The sequence below is a fragment of the Perca flavescens genome, chromosome 16, assembly GCF_004354835.1.
Source record: "Perca flavescens isolate YP-PL-M2 chromosome 16, PFLA_1.0, whole genome shotgun sequence".
In the NCBI taxonomy this organism is placed as follows: Eukaryota; Metazoa; Chordata; class Actinopteri; order Perciformes; family Percidae; genus Perca; species Perca flavescens.
In genome coordinates this window covers 16,164,039-16,184,715 of record NC_041346.1, presented here as the reverse complement: position 1 = coordinate 16,184,715, position 20,677 = coordinate 16,164,039, and the positions used below count along the sequence as shown (strand labels likewise).

Genomic DNA, 20,677 nt, shown 5'->3' with positions numbered 1-20,677 from the left:
AGCAAATGCAGACTCATTATGATGTAAAGATGTTGTTAAATAATAGAGACTGAACACACCTTTCCAAAATGTGGGGTGAAACCAGTAGTGGATTTACTCACTCTGTGATTTTGGGATCAATGTTGCCTATCCATAAGCGGTTTCCATCATGGGCCACACTCTCTGACATGATGGAGGCATTTTCCACTGTCTCTGCCGCAGACGACATGTGTACTCTGTGGGAGGCAGGAATAGAAGACAGAGAATTTAGGTTTACAAAGGAAAGGCAGGGTTAAGTTCACATTTTTGCATTTGTGTCAGCTAATTAGCAGTCATTAAGGAAGACGTTAGTTGGAAGGCTAAAATATTGCCTTACAGAGAAACTATACTATCTATACTATACTAACTATATGTCTTGGAGCACCTTGTGGCTTACATGATTGATCAAAAGGCATCTGTAAAATTAAGAAAAAGTGATCAGAAAAGATCTATCCAGCCATTCGACCTACTGTATGTCAACCACATTTAGAAATTTAACCTCAGACAGTGCTGGGAATCTTAATGAAAGAATGAATGAATGAATGAATGAATGAATGAATGAATGAATAATTAAATGGCACCTGCTTTGCAGAAAGAGCATAAAAGAATTTCAAAAGAACATCACCAACCATACAGTACAGCACATTATATAACATAAAGCACAAGCAGCAGAAAAACATTATTAAAAAAAAGCACAATTTGGGAAATCGATAAAGGACATCAAGTGCAAGTTCAAGAAAGTGTTTATAAGAGGAATTGCCTAGATAGGTCAAACAGTTATGCCTACGGTACACATAGGTAGTGTTAATAGCATGTAGACGGTGCTAGCATCAGCTGTACAGTGCCTAAAGGCCTAGGCAATCAGATTTAGTACAATTCAATATATTTAAAAGTCAGCCATTTCTCAGTTTACAGACAGGTTAATTTCCCGTGTTTTGGTATTTAATGAGCGCATTGTCTGAAGTTTAACCGAAATGTCATAGTATAAATGTCAAATACTTCGCTCATTATACATTTGATTTATGTATACATAGCTACATGTACAAGCAGTGGCGAGATTGTGGTCTTTTGTTGTCATTTATAGTTTAGATATCTAGCTAGCTTCTTCAGTAACCATTGATCAGGATAAGGAAATCATGTAACGTTAGGTTAGTTACTTATATTGACAGTGTCAAGCAAACAATGGTTCTGGTATAATAATAAAGGTAGGATAAATAAATAAAGAAGAAGAACTATGTTTACTCTATGGAAACGTTGACTTACTAATAACGTTAGCTAACGTTAGCTTAGCTAACCGCAGGTTGATCGATTGACTAATATCCGCACGTTGTAAGCATTTGCTGGTTAATTCGATTGTGTAACATTAAAATAATCTCGGTCATTCAGATGGTGAGATGTTGAAGATGAGTTAAATATACCCACTAAACGGTTAACAGTCTGTTTTGGACGAGTAGTGGATAGCTAGCTAGCTAGCGGTTAGCTAGTTAGCTTAGATAGCATCACTTTACCTCCTCGATCCGTCAAACTTCCTCTTTGAGAGCGGCTGACTTCCTAAACTTAATGTGCTGCGGATCCCACTTTGGGAGGATTCAGTTGCGTCAAAACGCGAAACTAATCATTTCAATCAATTTTCACGTTTTCCTCCAATAAAACTGACCAGGTTAGCTAGCTCGGAGGATTTTAGCCTTGCTAATGTCTCACAACAAAGGCGCAGGGTGATGTTGTAGTTTGTTTAACTGCCTGTGCAGTCGAGAGGAGGCACTTGTTTTATTGTTCGGCATCTCCGCATCCCTCTCCGCGAGACTCCGAGTCACCTTGGGCCGTAGTTTTGAGACAGGAACCCCGCCTATTCGGTGTACTCCATACAAAGTTTCAAACGCATAAGCGGACGTCTCAAAGTGTCGGCGCGTCATGATGATGACATAGATGTCAAATGTGGTTTTTCCGAGCTAACATGCTTCTGTAAAGGCTGTAAACTTGAAAGTAAGTATGCTGTTTGGGGTCATTTACAGTTGAAGGTAGGGTTCTGCCGGATCGTAGCCAAAACGGCAGTGTTATGTTTAGTAACTACGTGGTTGCGGTTTATGTTTACTTTTTGCCTGTGGTATGTGCGGCAAAAGGCGAAGAAGTGCTGTTTGCACGCCCCCATCACACCGACCTTCACACCGCATCACTTACATAAAGAGTTGGGACCAGTCAGTTGTCTTGTTATTATGTAGGCCTACGTTCTATTGTTAATTATATATTATCTGCCTCGACAGCCTCGTCTTTCCTGCTTTTCTCGAGTATCAGTTATAAAAACCAACCTGGTGGCACTTGACATTATGAATTATGAGTATCTTCAGCTTGAAATCTGAAGTTGCCCTTTTATAGACTAAACAGGTAATTAATTAAACAAAGAATAATTCTTATAATTCAGAGGTTATTGCTATTTAAAGTAATCATTAATGGCAGCCCTTTAGGCTGAACAGTTTGTTTGAGGAGGCAGATCCAGGAAAAACATGATCTAATACACTGCTGTATTATCTTCTGCTCAAACTGTAAAGTGTGCAGAGGAGAGATCATGCGGGCTCACCAGCTGGCTTCTGCCACTGGAAGAAGGAGAGGTGTGTCTGCAGCTGCTGCTGTGTGTGAAATCTACAGGATATAAGGCTACAGTATCTCACTGAACACCTGTACTTCACTTGTTCTGCTCGACTTCCACTCTAAAGAGATCCGTCACCGTCCCACATCTGAGCCTATCTGCTCTGCCACAGTGCGCCGTATCATATCAGCTTGTCAGGAAACCTGCCAGCCATGGATGCCTGTTAGGGATTTGTATTGTAGGTGGTGTTCCACAGTCTAGCCTAAATATTGCCATTGGAATATGTTTGGATTTCTGGTGTCAATGTTGGATTGACACCAGGGACTTGTGGCATGGCTGTAGTAACCATTGAGGATAGGGCTGGGCAGTATATTGATATAATATTGTGATATCTGTCCCTGGTTTGAAAGGCTGCATTACAGTAAAGTGATGTCATTTTTTTTAACTTACCAGACTGTTCTAGCCTTTCTATTATTTGCCTTTACCCACTTATTTATTATATACACATTAATGATGATTATTTATCAAAAATCTCATTGTGTAAATATTTTTTGTAAGCACCCATTGTCAACCCTACAATATCGGCGCAATATAGATATTGAGATATTTGCTAAAAAATATAGTGATATTTGATTTTTTTCCCTGTCGAGGACACCGAGATCCATATTGTATCTGGCATTTTCAGACTTTAAATGACCTGAGGAAGAGTTTAAAATCTACACTTAAACAAAAAGACAGATTATGAAAATTTGTTTAACAAAAACTCCAAAATGTGTCTTTTTCTGACACAATAAGTACATTTAAAGTTTGATAAATAAAGTGATGGAGAAATATTTGAAACCACATTGAGAGCATGATGTAGAGAGATACAATTCTGATCTAACAGTTAGGCTAAAAGAATAAGTAAATATCAAAAATATGAATACATTTAAAATAGCCAGAAAATCTCACATACTTTTTTCAGTGGGTCGGTTTCACAAGGAGGTGTTTGGATTTATGACTGGTGGTGAGAAGTCTTTATTTTCCTTTTTTTTATTCAAACGACATTTAGGTTTGGTGAAGAAAAAACACATTTGAGTACATTTGATCTTCGGTTTTACAGTCGCAAGTCGAGTATATTTTCTTTTAGATTTTCTTGTTATACATTTTTCTCACAACTGAAAATAATTGCTGTTTTTTATCGTTTTACAGACAAAATATCTCCGTAATGTGATGAATTTGGGAAAGTTCTTCTCACTTGTAACCAAACTGTCTTTAAAGCAGCAGTTTGTTTCTCCTCACAGCTACCAGTTATAAATACACACCAGACAATAGCGGAGTTCAGTCAGGCTGCAGTGCACTATGAGCTCTTCACAGCCACTGGCTGTGAAAGACCGACTTTAGTGTGTCTTTGTGTCTGTGGGCTTAGAAATCTTAGAGTTTGTCTGTGCTTGTGCATACTCCGAGGTTCAGTGACACAGTTCACAGTAGAGAACCAGTTTGCGAGGTGGGAGGTGGTTATTCCATAGTAAAGGAGTGGTTGGTCTCATATTGTTGTGTGATTTTTGAATGGGAGGTTCCCTTTCAGGAATGCCCAAACAACTGTGCTTGGGCTGAGTGTGGACTTTGTGTTGGCCTATACATAGATTTGTGTGTGTGAGAGGAAGGGAATGATGGTGTGTGTGTGTGTGTGACTTAAGTGTAATTGCGTGTAATGTAGCCTGTACAGCTGAGTGCAGAAAGTTCTTCTACAGCAGTTATTTTTTTTTACTTCGTTAACGATGGCTCAATTCCATTAAGTGTTCCAGTAAGTCAGGTCAGTGAGCCAGCACGCACAAAACCAGAGCCCTGGAATTACCTCACCTAAGTGGAATGCACTCGTTATTAATGTTATTATTTACACCTGTGCTTTTCCTGCTATGACATGCCAAAATGTCTGCTGTGAATAATGTCTATTGGCAGATTAATCAATATTGAAAATAATTGTTACTTGCAACCCCACTTCTATGTGCAAGGTTTGTTAACATCTTGAAGGTTTGTATAACATAAAAAAGGCTGATATTGTTGATGATGATTAGTCAATCTCTTGAGTTACTGTATTTGAATATACTTGTAATTTATATCACAGATATAACTTTACATACAGTATATATATATATATATATATATATATATATATATATATATATATATAAACTTTTTTTTTACTGTAAATAGAATTGACAGGTTTGGCTCTATTGTTTCTCTTTTTTTTTTATAATGTTTTTTGTCAGAAATGATCATCACATTTTTAAGAGAAAAAGAAAGCATTGTACTTAAATGTCAGTTCAAGATGTAGGCCTACCTCCTACTGGCTGATATGAGCTATTACTTCATTTTGATGAATATTACCAGCGGTGCCGTCAAGTGATCTGTGTACTGTCAAATTTAATCAAATGGTGTTTGAACTCAGTGGTATTGTGTTTGTATACTTCCTCTAACATCATTCTTTATTTATTTATTCTTTCTTTCTGTTTCAGTTATGGCTTTGAACCACCTGAGTCTGCTGCGCCCCCTGCTGTGTCAGTCCCTGGTGCGACAGGTCAGGTCTCCCCTCGTGGCCACCTCCAGGGTCCGTGCACCACTTCTGTGCCCCGACACCACCTGCTACCCCGCTGCATGCGCCAGACTCTATGCCACCAAGAAGGCGAAAGGTCAGTGAGGAGATTGCAGTGACAGGAGTTCACATGTGTATAACCCCTGTGGTTCTGTTGGCATGAGTGTGGGTTACGTGATTAGATATTATCTATCTTAGAGTCTCCACTCTTCCTTCTTTCCCTCTTTTCATCTTCCAAGCCAAGGCAAAGGGCCAGTCGTCTAAGGTGAATATTAATTCGGCTCTAGTGGAAGACATCATCAGTCTGGATGAAGTGAAGGGGGACATGACAGCTGTTCTCAATGCACTCAAAGATGACTTCACACGCAACCTCAGCATCCGAACCTCGCCAGGTATTCAGCTTATCGCTACTACTATAGACTCCCTCTCATGGTGTCTGTCTGCCTGTGTCTCCTTACATCACTTTCTATATCTTTCTCAAACTTTACAGAAGACAAACAGAACCGATAAAAGCTCACATAAATAGCTGTCCAATAGTGCCAGGTATTCATTTGATGTGGAAATAAATGGCAGGATAAAAAAAACTGTGACAGTTGTTATAAATGTAAGGGTTTAATTTAGTTATTACTCAGCTTATTTCCTTTACTTTTTAAATACATTTTATTAATTTATTACACAATGATACACACACACTCACACATAAAGGAACATAATGAAAGTACCACCAGCTGAAAACAACGACTAATTAGAGGAGAGAAAAATAAAATAAATACATAAATAAATAATTAAGGGGGGGGGGGGCGCTTCCCTTTGCAACGCTAAGTAACATTATTGCATTCTATTATTGTTAATTACAGAGTGCAATACATATTACCTTTAATTGACCTTTATCTACTTCCAATGTTATTTCTAACTCCAGCCTTCACCCTGACTCAAAGTATCCCATCAAATGTAATTCTGTTCTTTATTCCTATTAGCATCCTTTTTAAGAACCGACTGATACTTCAGAAACATTGGGAAATGTTAAATTTTTAATTGTTTTCTTTTTGTAGTTTTAAATATATATGCTTTCCCCATCATAATTAATGTTAATTAATGTTCAGATTTTTTTATTTCTTCATCATTCCTTAAATTGCCAAACATGGTTAAAGGACAGAGATCCATTTTTCAACTGTAATCCAGAATAGTGCTACTTCTTTACAATACTAAAATAGATGAAACTCTGACTCCTCTTCCCCCTTACAAAATCTACATAAGCCACACTGTTTAATGCCCCATTTTTAAGCATTTTCCCAGTAGTCAAGTATCTGTTAATTAGTTTTAGTTGTAAAATTTATGATAAAATCAAAGGTAGTTGTAAAAATATTCCCCTATGGGATACACTTGTCTTAACCTGACGATCCAGATGTTTTGTTACACGGAGCCATCTGAGAATCTGTCATTGGAAACTGTTTGGAAATGGGCAGGCACTTTCAAAAAATACCTGCCAGGTGATTGGATGAACCATCTGTCTATCACGTCCGCCATTGTTGTTTTGAACCAACAGTCACGGCCGTCACACACACCTTAACCACGCCTATAGCTGCCAGTAGCTCGTCACCGTGCCCTAAGCTGGTAGTTCGGACACAAACGCATTACTTGAGGCCTGACAAGATGGATTTTCGTGTGATATGTAATCTCTATGTGATTCTCACGGGCTCTTGTGATATGGCGAGAATCCAGCTGCTGTGCAAGGGAACATTAGTCTAACAAATCCTCCCACTTTGGCAGAATAGCTACCGGTGCAGCAGATATTTTTTTGAGATACATGTATAACTGATATATTTTCTTGTTTGGTTTTCTCTTGTTCATCCATGTTGTATCCCTTTTATTGTTTAGGGTTAAAGAATACAAAAAATCCAGTAAAATAGAACAAATGCAGTAAATTGAATATCATACCACATACAGGTTAAATTAGTATTTATATATATTTCAGCAGGAGGTTCAATCTGCAAAGGTATGTCTGTGATCCCACAGATGTCTGCAGTCCAACCAGAATGATAAAATGTTTACGCAGAGCGAAACCAATGTTTGAATCTAGTTTATTTAAAAGAATGTTGAAGAAGTAAGATCTCTACCAACATGTCTTCTCTTCTTCTCTATTTGTTTGTTACGTCCTCTGTCCTAGCCCAGAATGAACTTCATTTTATTAGTCTCACATTGCCAGACCTATCTCCACAGTGCTGTGGAGTAAGGTCTGGCTACACCACAGATACATTCTAGGATAGGATAAAAAAAAAAACGCTCTAGATTGTTTGTATTTCTTTAAACCAATCACAAGTACCAGACGCAGCGACGGTGGCTCTGCAAAATAGTCTCGGGAAGGAACTTGTTTTGGTGCAACATTTGCACCACGCAAAAGACAATGGCGCATCAAATAATAAATGAAGGTATCTGTTCACACAATACAGTAACGTGAGCTATTTAAATTAGCTAGATACATAATTTGCTTTTACCAGTGTATCACTGTGTGTAATGTTACTTTGTCCATAACAATTCTCTCCAGTCTGTCCCAAAATGTCCCAGTTTGATAGTAAATGCCGTAAACATATTCTTTGTAAATCTTTACAATCATTCACCAAAAGAACCAAGCAGGCCTGTCTTGTTGCATGATCCAAATTTTCTTCAAAACTTGCGATTTTCAGCATGTGGCTTCCTAGCTCAAAGTTTATTGTTGTTGTAGCGGAAGGTGAGGGGCAAAGCCTGCCATCTGATGTCAGGCTTTATCCTGGAAATATACTTCCGTTGATCCCGACAAACGTTTTATCATTCTGCATCTAGATTGACTGGCATGAGATCACCCATGAGTAGGCTCTAAACACCTTTAAACTTTTGTTTCCATAATGTTGGCATAGACAACACTATATCATGTATGAATCACAAAGTAGCATACAGAGTGCTGAGGTCACATATGGGGCTAGCTTATTGTTTTGATATCTGCCTTGAATTTGACAAGATATACCTACATGAATTGTACATTGACTGTTGCAGTTTGGTTTTATTTTTCAACTGCATCATGTACTGTACAAATGAGGCAACAGCACATCAAAGGCACATTTTTACTTTGAGATAAAAGTTTGTAAAACCTCTTTTGTTTGCATCTACCTGACAAAGCGCCAAAGGACTAAGAGTGAGCCCCAGTTTGACCTCTGTTTCCCCAACTACATCCAGGTCCTGGCCTTTTTGCCTCTGGGTTCTAACAAATGGGAGTTGGGCTCGGAGGAGTCAGAGGTGGGGTGTATAATGGAAGCTCCCGAGGGAGGAGGCTGCCGTTAGAATCAGACTTCAAAACTTAAAGTGTTTGGGCTTTGACTCCTTTTCCCTCCTCAGATGAAAGTGCGGTCTCTGTGACATTTGATCTGCAGCATGTGCAGTCTTTTTACTTTTACACAACATGCAAGAGAGTTTAATAACCGAAGCATAAACACTATTTTGATATTCTTATGGTTAACACCTCAGTGTCTTGTCTTGTCTTGTCTTGTCTTGTCGGTTTCCTCCCAACTATTTATTTATTTTTTTTATTCATTTGTCTGTCCATTCTTCATCATGTTCCCTTCAGCTTTTTTTCTTTTTCCACTCATCATTCAGCAATTTCTTGGTCTTTTTTATATCTTTGGTCCCTCCCTTTACATCTCTCCATTACTTACTCTTCTCTTTTGTTTTTCCAACGATTCCCAGCTTTATTTTTTGGCCTCCGCCCATATGATAATTTCAATCTGTGTCTCATACTTTTGATTCCAATTTCTTCCTGACCCCACAGGGAAACATTTGTTCACAGGGCAAGAGTTCCCTCCATCTCCTTCTGTTTCTCTTGTCATTTTTTTGTCTCCTTTCCTCCATCCTGTCATTCTCGCTCCATCTCTCTATCCACTCACTGCTGTCCTCCACTTCATCCGTCCTCCTCTCTTCTGTCCAGCTGTACAGTAATCCAGGGAGGCAGCAGGACTTAGAGCTGACAGGAGAGATGAGATGGTGGAATGGAATGACGTCAGTTGTCCGAATATGTGTATTTGTCTTGTGCAAGTGTGTGTGTGTGTGTGTGTGTGTGTGTATTTGTTCCATGAACCTCTCATCTGGCTCTCATTAGGCTTATGAGCACATGTGTGTGTGTGTGTGTGGGTATGACTGTATGTGCTGTTGTGTGTGTTGCAATGAATGCATACTGTATGTGTGCATTCATGTGTTTGTTTGTGTGTGGCAAACGTGTAGCAGAAAGTCATAGATAGATGCAGAGAGAGGGGATCAGTGCTGTGACCGCCATATTGTGGTTAATCACAGATGGGTAATCTAGCCCGAAAACAAGCTGTTTCCATGGAAACTTTAAAGTGCTCATATTATGCTTTTTGGCTTTTTCCCTTTCCTTTATTGTGTTATATATCTTTTTTTGTGCACCTTATAGGTTTACAAAGTGAAAAAGCCCAAAGTCCACCCCAAAGGGACTTACCATCTCCAACAGAAAACACTGTTCACAAACTGCTCCAAACAGCTCTATTGTAGTCCAGCCTTTACTTCAGTGACGAATGTGCGTTATAATGCTCGCCTAGCTGCTAGCGTGGCACGCCCTCATACGCTGCTTCTGACTGGTTAGCAGAGGTTACCTAGCTACTGCGTATGTGCGACTCCCAACAAAGATGGTACAGAAGTGTGATGCCTCACTCTGTAGCTAAAACAGAGAGTTCAACACACAGGGTGAAAAGAGGAGCTGCAGCAATGTGCAGTACAACAGAAACATGGTGTTTTTTTGAAAATTAAACCATGTCAACCTATTCTGATATAACATCTAAATACAATTATGAACCTGAAATTGAGCATAATATGAACACTTTAAGATTATGCCTAGAAATACTTCAGGTACCAATAGGTCTTCCTATTATACTGTAGATAAGAGCTGTTGGAGCTTAACGGAATAGTTTGACATTTTGGGAAATACTATTAATCACTTCCTTGCAGAGAGTTAGATGTGACAACCGATATCACACTTGTTTTGTTGAAGATAAAGCTACAGTTGGTTAATTTAGCCTAGCATAAAGCCTGGAAGCAGTGGGAAAGAGCTAGCCTGGTTCTGTCTCAAGGAAACCAAATCCATCTACCAGCATCTCTAAAGATGACTAATTAACATGTCATATCTCGTTTGTTTAATCTGTACAATCATCAAACTGTGAAAATGACAAGTTGCTGGAACAATTTCTTGGCCAAGCCAGTGACTTGAGTCTGCGCTGGTTGCCTGGCAACATCAAGGCGAGTCACAGGTCCGACCAGGAAATAGTTCAGGCAAGTAATCCCCATGGATGTATTAAGAGAAAAAGGTAAGGTAATCCCCTGTAAAACTGCCAATTGATGTTCTTACATTTAGAATTCAACACCGGTTTTTAAAGCTGCCATAATCAATATTTTGTATACTAAGAAAGGATCAAATGACTACTTGTATGTAAAAGGGATCACTCGTAGTGACAAACCCACAGATAACTATCACCTGACTTAGCGGTTCCACGGCTTTCAGCATCTTTCAGTTTATTGTTTTGGTTTCACGGCCCGCAATTTTACTTTTTTGATTCACTTTCACTCCACACTCTTGCCGTTTTTCAAACACAGCAGACAGCTGTTTTCAGCAAGAAAAAAACCCAACTGTAAGCACCCAACAGCTGACGGACAAAGTTAGCAAACATAGTAAGCGAGCATAGTTTTAGCATTTAGCTGCTAAAGAGACAGATATTCCCCATAGGAGTTGGTGACCAAAAACCGCTCTAAGCAGTGTGAATGTTGGACATACAGTCACCAGGCGGCCAGAATCACAACTCCAAATTAATGATAATGTTGCTCTGTAACTGCTGGATGTTTAAATCAGCAACTGCACGCTAACAACATGTCAACGTAAAAGGTGATGGTATGTCAGTGTTGTGTTTACAGCTTGTTGCGCTGTCATTTGAGCTCTAGTGCAGACCAAAACAACTGCACAGAATAAAATCTGATTCGCTTTGCCAGACCTCCCTCCACAGCGCTGCGGAGGAGGTTCTGGCGAGTCCACGCAGCATTCCGGGATGGGAGAAAAACGTGCTCTGGTTTATTGGCATTTCTTTAAACCAATCACAATCATGTTGGGCAGCGCTAAGCGCCGTACGGAGCAACGGTTTGGGGGAACGTGTGTGCGTTCAAAAGGTTGTTTTATTCGTGCAACAGAAAACTCACATTGGGCAGATAGTCTAGCTAGCTGTCTGGATTTACCCTGCAGAGATCTGAGGAGCAGTTAACCATAGTCCTAATTAATCGACCAGAGTTTAAAATGCCAACCCAAAGAAAGCCCAAGGTAACGGATATTTGGCCTAAATGAGGGCCATCCGGCGGAATTTCTGGCAGCAACGTAGCAATCCCAGAAGTGGAACGTTGTGTGTATATAGACTAGGGGGATGAGAAATCCTCTATTGATTAATCTCTAGTATATGAAGTTTACAAATAATATGGCCTGTTTAATGTTAGTACAACATTTATTTTGTATTCATTATATTGTCAGTATAGTAGACCGACACATTTTGATGAACAATTTTGCAAATGCTTTCTTAGTCGTCCTTCTCTGACCTTCCTCATTTCTCTCTCAAACCCCGTTCTCCTCCTCACCCTCCACCTTTGTAGTTGTCTGTCTGCCTGCCTGCCTGCCTGCCCGCCCTACTAAAGTATTAGCAGATGTGTAGGTGCTCATTGTCAAGGCACAGGTAACAAAGACGGACAGGCAGAAGGTCAGAGATATGGACATGAAGAGTCTGTATATACACAGAGAGGCACTGTGAGACAGACAGACAGGTAGACAATATGTCAGTGATCAGTTGGGTTGCTGCCTTTAAATCAAAGGTATCCATTTCATCACATCATACCAACCTTTTATTTTTAATTTCTTCTTCTACATCAAATCTCTGACTGGTATGCCTATGTCTCTTTTGCCCTTGAAATCAGACAATAAATAGGGCTCACCTCCCTTTCACACACACCCACACCTCCTTTTCCACACACGCCACCAGCACAACCCCAAATGGGTAAGCAGAGAGCGAGTGATGTAAGGCAGAGGTGGAGAAGGAGGAAACAACTGCATCTGAGGTTAGCCAGATGGAGGAGAGGGAGAGGGGCGGATGGATGGAGTGAGGGAGTAAAGGGAGAGAGGGAGAGGGGGACAGAAGTACACTCATGTTGGCAAACTTACCTTTGTTTCTTAGTGTTGACAGTGAGGAGAGACAGTAGATCATGGAAACTTTTAACACTGTAACAGTGGTCTCTACATTCTTTTTCTTTCTTACTCATGCAGAATTTGGCTTCTGCTGCACATTCATCTGTCTGTCTGTTTATTTGTTAATCTGTCTGAGTAAATATAAAGGAAAACATACAGTCAGTCATTCAGTCTGCATGGAAACAGTGTCATCAAACCAGAAAAGCTGCCATATTTACCACAGCACGACCAATACTGGGGCCGATACTGAAAATAAAACTAATCTGATAACAATATGCTGTATAATATATCATCTATATAGATCATATATAACAAAATATTCATTGGTTTTATGACATAAAACTAGATATGAGATCACAGTAAATTTCGAGCAGTCGACATTGTTGAAATTTAAATTATCTTAAATAACTATAAATAGAACTAAATAATGATATTCAACTTGAATTTAGAAAAAATAAAGTCAAATATGCATAATCTTTTAATATTAGCAGATAAAGTTGGTCTTCAGATGTGTAGATGCACAAATTCATGGTGCATTGCACATGTCACCTGTAAAATTATGCCTTGAATTGTCTGAATACTTAAATAGAATGGTAAATAAACAATTACATGTGTCTGTATTTGTTTAGGAGCTCTGGATCACATTGTGGTGACGACACAAGATGGGAAGTTCCCTCTCAACCAACTGGGTCAGGTCTCCATGAAATCCCCTCAGCTCATTATGGTCAACATGAGCAGTTTCCCAGAGGTACGACGATCACACACACAAACACAAGGACACACATGTATAGGTTCATCCTACCGGTGTCTGTTTGTTTCACGCAGACAAGCACACAGTAACTAAAAGCTTTATAAAAAATAATCCGAAGCACTGACAGATAGACGGTCCTCACAGAAGGAAAATGTGAGCCAGGCCAGAACTCTAAACCCACATCTCTGTGTAAATGAAACCTGACCGGCCTCTCTCTCCCCAACTGTGTCTCAGATGTTAATTGATTGATCACTCGGGTAGCCCTTTGTTCTGGGGTGAAAGATAGCAACATGAACCCAAACTCCGTGTGTGCGTGCACTGAGATGTGGTTATGTCTGCATGTGAGTTGTCACAGAATAGGAAATGACCTCATTTTACCCCCAGGTTAGGAAGGAACGGATTATTTTTCTTTTCTTTTCGTAACTCCTTTTTCTTTCCTTTTTTCCTTCTTAGATGATACAACACTGTGCTAATCAGAGCTCCAGAAAGTAATTTTGTCAACGGGGGCGACTCGCATTTTTAGTGGCCAGACTTTCTGGTGGTCTGGAGAATCTAAATGTGCTTTTTTATTAGCATTTAACACGGCATTATGCAATCATATATCCACAGACCGTCATCACTGAGGATTTAGTTCTCTTTGATCTTATTAGCCATTGTGCTGATATACAGCTACATAGTGCTTTGTTTTTAAATGTTTGTATTTATGGTTTTTTATTTATTTATGCTTTTCTTCTCTTGAAATGCAACTGTGTAAATATTATTAGTTTTTACTACAAAGTTATACATATGTATCGTGTAGTGAAAAACTTGTTGGAATGCTCATATGACTGAACAAAGTCTTTGTGTAAATTACACAAATCAAGAGACTATGCAAAATGAATTATGTAAAATATAGAGTTGAGGTGGTAAATTCCACCCAATAAGCATTTTTTTTTTTATATGCATTGTATAGTATGCTAAAGGTGTGACAAACACACATGCATAACTTTATTTAAATATCTAAAATAAGGAATCATAGACAGGAAGGCAAGAAAACATAATGTTTTGAATGATAAATGAATTTGTTCACCAAATTTATTGACAATCCATCCAATAGTTGTTGAGCATTTCAGATATCTCAACCTCATTGTGGTGCTCGAGGAAAAGTCAGGGTTGAGATACAGATTGTTGTGATATTTTAGTCTGAACCAGCTGCGCTGCTAGCATGGCTAAAAATATTAGCCAGACACAATAAAATAAGTAGGGGAGGCAATAAAAACGATCTTAACATCTTAAGGACAATACAAGTAAGTTTGAAAAAAAAAAAGAAGCATTTTAACATGATTGGGTGGCCTGTTTTGACCAGTTTTAATAAGCACAGATGACATTCAAAGGCAGTTTTCATTTTTTGGGAAAGCACCTGTCTGTTACAACAAAAAACATTGCAACCATCTTCCACCACCTTCTATTTTCCTACCGGTCACCTTTTGTGAACCTGGAAGGTGTGGTTTCACCTGTTTGTTCTCTTTTGTACCGATATCTCAAAACAACATGCAAATCGAAGTATTTATCAGCATCTTAAATCTTCAACCTGAATCCGGCTGAATAGTCTTTTGGTGAGTGTATTTTCTTTCCAGAAGCTCCAACCACAGACCACACACACACTAGCAGACACACTCATGCACGCACACACTACCCTTGTCGTGCCCTACATTACCCATGTCTCGCACAGAGGTGAGTCCTCAGTACCCAGAGCTAATAGGCTTATAATGATGCCTATCCATTACCAGGCACTCCAGAGGCCCTACCATTGTTTTCTATTCATTCATTAAGGGCGGCCTGGGAAGGCACAGTCAAACTAACAACAGCTACCAGCATGCTTAGATCAGAAGGCAATTTGGTGTGTGTGTGTGTGTGTGTGTGTGTGTGTGTGTGTGTGTGTGTGTGTGTGTGTGTGTGTGTGTGTGTGTGTGTGTGTGTGTGTGTGTGTGTGTGTGTGTGTGTGTGTGTGTGTGTGTGTGTGTGTGTGTGTGTGTTTGTGTGTGTGTTGTAGGATGAGTGTGTATTCATGTTAAAGCATCCCACCACTTTGTTCATGAAGTGTTTTCTTCAGGACTTTTTAAACACACATGCGCGGACTCTCGCACACATTCCTCTACGCTCGCCTCTTTGCTTTGAACCGTGCCGTCAAGCGTTTGATGTGGAACTTCAGTGTAATTTCTCTTCCTCTTCAACATATTAACCAGAACCTGCCCAGCCTATCTAGAGAAATTGCCCTCGGTTTTCCATAACCACCGGAGTGGTCGTCGAGAGAGAGGAAACGGGGATGAATTTGATGCTGAGAACAATCAAACATAGGTATGGGCTGAATCTATCACCCCACACTCAAAGAGAGCAACCAGAGGCCTGTGCTCCGGATGATTTTGACAAAGGAAAAGAAAAGAAACCTCATGAATTAATTTAACGCACACAAATAAATTCCTTTAATCTCGCTGCCATTTTTTCCCCCCAGCGGATAAAGCCAAAAAAAAAATAGAGGAAATGATATGCTCTTTTTCCTCACATTGCACATTTGCACACTTTTGTAAAGCTCAGCTAAGGGAATTGTTATGCGGTTTCAGAACTGGTTTGAGGAGTGTGACTTTGTTTTCAATAATTCGAAGGATTTGGCTTCCTCCCCTTTGTCCGTATGCACTGTTTAACTGTAGCTCTCTGGTTCTTATGTAGTAATTGCTGGACTATTGTATCTGGTGGATCAAGTTTTTATGTTTAACATATGTGAATGCTGTTTTAATACTGAGTTACATGTAAGCTTCTTTTTTCCTGCCTGCATGCCTACCAAACAAATACACTTTTTCATAAAATTCCAAAGAAGCCACGATATTAATTAACTGATATCAAAGTATTGTGTGACTGTGGACCAACACTTCTCAGAACCGCTTAACAGTGTATCTGATCCTGCGTAGTGGTGAGATATCGTTGAGCATTTACAGCACAGCTGCCTCTCCAGCCAGCGTCCACATTGACACTCAATCACTTGTTCAATCACAAAAAACATAATGCTCTTCTTTTCATCTCCCTCTGATTATCTCCACCCTTTAAAAAGAAGACAGATGGTGTTTGGGAAATATTAGTTGCATTTTTTTCCAACTTTTTCAATAAGCCATTTGTAGACAGCAGCTGAAAATGAAATTTTCTGCAGATGTTTTTATTTTGAGTAATACTTTTGTCCCAAATATATGTCCATCTATTTATTTCTGTTGATGTAGTTGCATACATTTTCCCTTTTGCTCTTAGTGTGGGCAAATGTCTTGGATCTTTTAAGAACATGGCTGTAGATCAGATCATCCGTTTGTCTACTTTACATTTGCACCAATATTTCTATTCAGTTACATCACATACAGTGTCATGTATGATGATGCCAGATTTTAACAGAATTTAATGTCCATTTTCACAGACATGAGGCTGATCTAACACTGCATACAGTGTCTTGCAGACAGTGACTTTTTGCAACAGTGAACATAGATGGAAAAGCACAGGTAAAACATTAAAATGGCTCTGATGTCATATAACAATACGAGGATCCTGAAGAAATCAAATTCATAATCAAATTGTCAAAATATGTTCTGTGATGAGGCCTACTAAGGAAATAGTATTAACGACACTCAACTTTTTAAAAGTCCTAGTAGTGCAAGCATCATTGAATGTATTGGTGGTTCAACCATGTGAAAATGTTACAGTCATGGTGCCTGCCTCTGTCTAAAGACCAAAAAATATCAACGTGTAACCTAAATGCCTCGGATCTCCAAATGTGTTGACTTCTGCCTTCCATATTGGTTAAACACAGTAGAGACCTCCCTTTTACCCCCACATAACCACAATACAAGATATGTTCTCTTAGTTAAAGTAAACATACATGTAGATGTGCTCACCTCAAGATAATTACCATTTCCCATCTTCACGAACAAGCAATTTGCTCCTTTTTATATTGAGAAATAAAGATTTTAAAATGAATACATACAAACTCCAAAGCACATGTGTGTTTGTGTGTATCCATGTATCATACGCAAACACAAGCAGACTCGCCTGTGAGGTCACCATGGGTCAACGCCCTGCCCTGCAACCTCTCAGTCCTGTCCCACAGGGCCGAGCGCTGACAGTGGCCCAAGGCACTTCCACACTGCATGGGCTTCCCCTGAGACACACACACACACACACACACACACACACACACCCCACCTTAATGATTACCAGCTGGAGCTGGGCCACTACCTGCGGTTGCAGTGCTGCTTTTCCATTCACACCAGTGCTCGAAGCAACCACACATTTGTGTGTGTGTGTGTGTGTGTGTGTGTGTGTGTGTGTGTGTGTGTGTGTGTGTGTGTGTGTGTGTGTGTGTGTGTGTGTGTGTGTGTGTGTGTGTGTGTGTGTGTGTGTGTGTGTGTGTGTGTGTGTGTGTGTGTGTGTGTGTGTGTGTGTGTGTGTGTGTGTGTGTCCCAGGCTACAGTGGCTGCCACCCGTGCCCTCAGAGAGAGTAGCATGAACCTTAACCCAGAGGTGGACGGGACGATCATCAAGGTGCCCGTTCCAAAGTGAGTCTCTTTCTGAAACACACACACACCGCCCCATGGGCAGAAACGCTTTCCTAATTTTTTTTATCTTTTCCTTGCACCTTTAGCTCTTCTTCTGTCCCACTATTATTATACACAAACAATCTGTAAACGATTAGGTGATCTGATCAGTCAGTTACTCAATTGACAAAATGTTAATTGATGATATTTTTTGTACAATTAAGTTGTTTTGTTCTTTACAGTTATTTGACAAAAAAAGATTAAGACATCAGTTTTTATGCTCTGTTAACCTGTGACAGGCATTTGACATTTTTGAGATTTTATAGACCAAATAAGTAACCAATAAATCAATGAAATAATCAATACACAGTCTACATTATTATAAACCTAACCGTAAGTCTCATCCATGGTTTTGAATTTCTCCATGAATAAATACCTGTAACTGACAGATTTATGGACTTTTGTTTGTAGATGTATACCCCCAGTGTGTTGATGTGAGGGTCGGGTCACTCTCTCTCTCTCTCTCTCTCTCTCTCTCTCTCTCTCTCTCTCTCTCTCTCTGTTCTGACTAGACCTCTCTCTCTACATCTCTATTTCTCTCTGCCCAGTCAAACAACTTCACAAAAAACAATCCGTCACTCACTAAACCACTCTGTGTGTGTGTATATTTCAGTGTGTTTTGCGTTTTACATATACACACATTGGCATGTAAGTGTGTGTGTGTGTGAGTGTGTGTGTGTGTGTGTGTGTGGGGAGCAGCAGGTGTTAGTTTGGCAGAGGAGGGACACAAGAGTCAGACTGCTTTCCCCCTGCAATCAGTCTCGGCACGCTCCAAGCCTCCATTTGCATTTCCAAAGAGAAGGCGCTCCTTGATTGGCCCTGGAATCAGTAATTAGGCCGTATTGTTGGTGGTAAATAGACGCTGCACTTGGATTGTTTGCAAATAGTCCCCAAGGCAAAAACAACGGGGGAAAAAGCCAATTAAGGACACAGAGGGAGTAGGATTTTCTGAGTGATTAACAAATGCAAAGTGAATACAAAGTTGTTTGGATGACGGATGGTTCAGCTCTGGTCTGAGACCTCGACAAGTGATTGTTGTTAGATGTTAGCTTTCGAGTCAGAACTAAAATGATTAGACTTGATGCTTACAAGCACTTAACATTCTCATTTGCACAAGTGAGGACATTGTTTTTTTCATTAGTTTGTCTCTGCATAGTTATGTGTTTCTGTGTTTTATTTTTAGCAAGAGTCTTGGTAAGTGGAGTTTTTAGATTGGTTTGTCTTATTCTCCTGTAGCAACTCCTCTCAAAAGTAAGAAGTACGCTTTATCCAACTCTGATAGATTAACATTTTCTTTTTTTACATACATCTTAGCAATTATTTCATCACTTGCTACAGTGTATTGTCCTGCTTTGAGAGGAGCTGCTACTTGAACCCACAGTCGAGCTTAGCTAATAACATCCTTCATCCTCTCTTCAAATTGCAAACGGAGACATGAAAAGGGCACAGATGAGTTTGTGTGTGTGGACCTTTGCTTGGTATAATCCATTTACCTGTCTTCCATGGATTCTTATCTTCTCTGTTCTCTTTCTTCTGTTATCTTTTGTATTTCTCTCTTTTCCCTCATCTCCTCCCTTCCCTGCAGAGTAACGCGGGAACATAGAGAAAACCTCGCCAAGCTGGCCAAACAGTTCGGCAACAAGGCTAAAGACTCACTGAGGAAAGTGCGATCTAATGCTGTCACACAGGTCAAAAAGACAAAGGAAGGACACTCGGAGGACACCATACGACTCGTGGAAAAACAGGTCGGAGAAGAAAAAAGAACAGTGCTATTACACATAGAGACGGAGTGAATTTCATAAAGCTTCTTAACTGCTAGGTCAGTCTGAGGAGGGGGAGTTTAAAGGAAGGTTGAGATGAGTGGCTAGATGCAAGAGATGAGTCACAAAACTGAAAAGAGGAGGTAACTGATATTTAGAGCCTACTAATATCCAAAACTATGGCAACCACATCCTTTACCAGTCATACACTAGAGACAGGTAAAAAAAAAAAAAAGGAGCCCAAGGCAGTGGTGTATTTAAAATCCTTTTTTCTATCTCTCCGTCTCCCTTCACAGATTCAGCAGATGGCGGACAACATTGCAGTGGACATTGACAAACAGCTTGCAGCCAAGACCAAGGAGCTGTTAGGCTGACTAAAAGGTCTTATGTTTGATATTTAGTTTATAGCTGAACATATGATGATGATGATCAGATGGACACACATGACAGAAGCAACATGTAATTCTTATCATGTTTATCATAGCCAGTGACTCAATCACGCGTTGGGGAGGTAGTTCTTAAATCTCAGTCCGAAAGTTTCACACAGATGAACAAGTCGTGGTCCTGTTGTACATGTTTAGGCAAAAACTGTTCCTGCCCACATCACTGGCAAAGATCTGCTCTTCGCTGCTGGGTGATAGCTGTGTTTAACCATCAGTGCATATACACAAATTGGCACGGAAACAACAACGACAGACTGCCCGTCACCTCCCTCCTCCCTTGTTACTCTTCCTGTCTTCAAACAAACACCGAGCGAGGGACGAATTGACTTTTAATGGGATTTGTGGGCCTCCTCCTAATCAAACCCCTTGCCACAAGGGCTGTCTGTTTATATAAAACAAGCGCACCCGTCTGAATGTAAACTGGCTGTGGGTTTTTTCTTGGTGGCAAGAGCGAGAGAAAAAGGGAGAGAGGGTTTGTTCCAGAGACGCAGGATATGATTAGCGTGTTGCCAAACATTTGTTTCACATTGATTCAAAGTCTGTTAAAAAAAAGTGCACTTGGAGTAAAAAAAGAACTTTAATTTCTGCCTGTGTCTAGGATTGATAATATGGCTACACTCTCGACAAAAAAGTCGGGAAAGTAACATTATTGATGGACTCCATTAAAGGACATTGTACGATGTG

The 20,677-nt window shown here is 39.9% G+C and overlaps 2 protein-coding genes across 4 annotated transcripts in view; one reads left to right on the top strand and one right to left on the bottom strand.

The window, feature by feature from the left end:
• The window catches only part of rbm18 (RNA binding motif protein 18), a 15,704-nt gene extending 13,819 nt beyond the window's left edge, over positions 1 to 1,885 (bottom strand). Inside the window, exons 1-2 of one of the 2 annotated variants that reach the window (XM_028601284.1) lie at positions 1,527 to 1,885; positions 102 to 215 (exon numbers count right to left, since the gene is read on the bottom strand). In XM_028601284.1, the coding sequence (XP_028457085.1) occupies positions 102 to 208 (107 nt within the window). In that variant the 5' untranslated portion in view covers positions 209 to 215; positions 1,527 to 1,885. The remainder of the gene's footprint in view (positions 1 to 101; positions 216 to 1,526) is intronic. The other variant, XM_028601285.1, reaches the window with a different exon arrangement.
• A 22-nt stretch (positions 1,886 to 1,907) lies between these two features.
• mrrf (mitochondrial ribosome recycling factor) lies at positions 1,908 to 20,677 on the top strand. Of its 2 annotated transcripts, XM_028601281.1 has the most exons (7): positions 1,908 to 2,001; positions 5,101 to 5,274; positions 5,417 to 5,569; positions 13,059 to 13,177; positions 17,660 to 17,751; positions 19,376 to 19,535; positions 19,847 to 20,677. In XM_028601281.1, the coding sequence occupies exons 2-7, from the start codon at positions 5,103 to 5,105 to the stop codon at positions 19,922 to 19,924; spliced, it is 774 nt and encodes a 257-aa protein (XP_028457082.1). In that variant the 5' UTR covers positions 1,908 to 2,001; positions 5,101 to 5,102; the 3' UTR covers positions 19,925 to 20,677. The 2 variants fall into 2 exon arrangements, with proteins under 2 accessions (XP_028457082.1, XP_028457084.1); XM_028601283.1 differs by lacking the exons at positions 17,660 to 17,751; positions 19,376 to 19,535; positions 19,847 to 20,677 and adding an exon at positions 15,213 to 17,353.

What these genes read in the sequence shown, in the direction of transcription:
- mrrf (XM_028601281.1), top strand. Translation starts at nt 5,103, where the DNA reads ATGGCTTTGAACCACCTGAGTCTGCTGCGCCCCCTGCTGTGTCAGTCC. An exon ending in TGCCACCAAGAAGGCGAAAG is followed by an intron (nt 5,275 to 5,416) that starts GTCAGTGAGGAG and finishes TCATCTTCCAAG; the next exon opens with CCAAGGCAAAGGGCCAGTCG. An exon ending in CAGCATCCGAACCTCGCCAG is followed by an intron (nt 5,570 to 13,058) that starts GTATTCAGCTTA and finishes GTATTTGTTTAG; the next exon opens with GAGCTCTGGATCACATTGTG.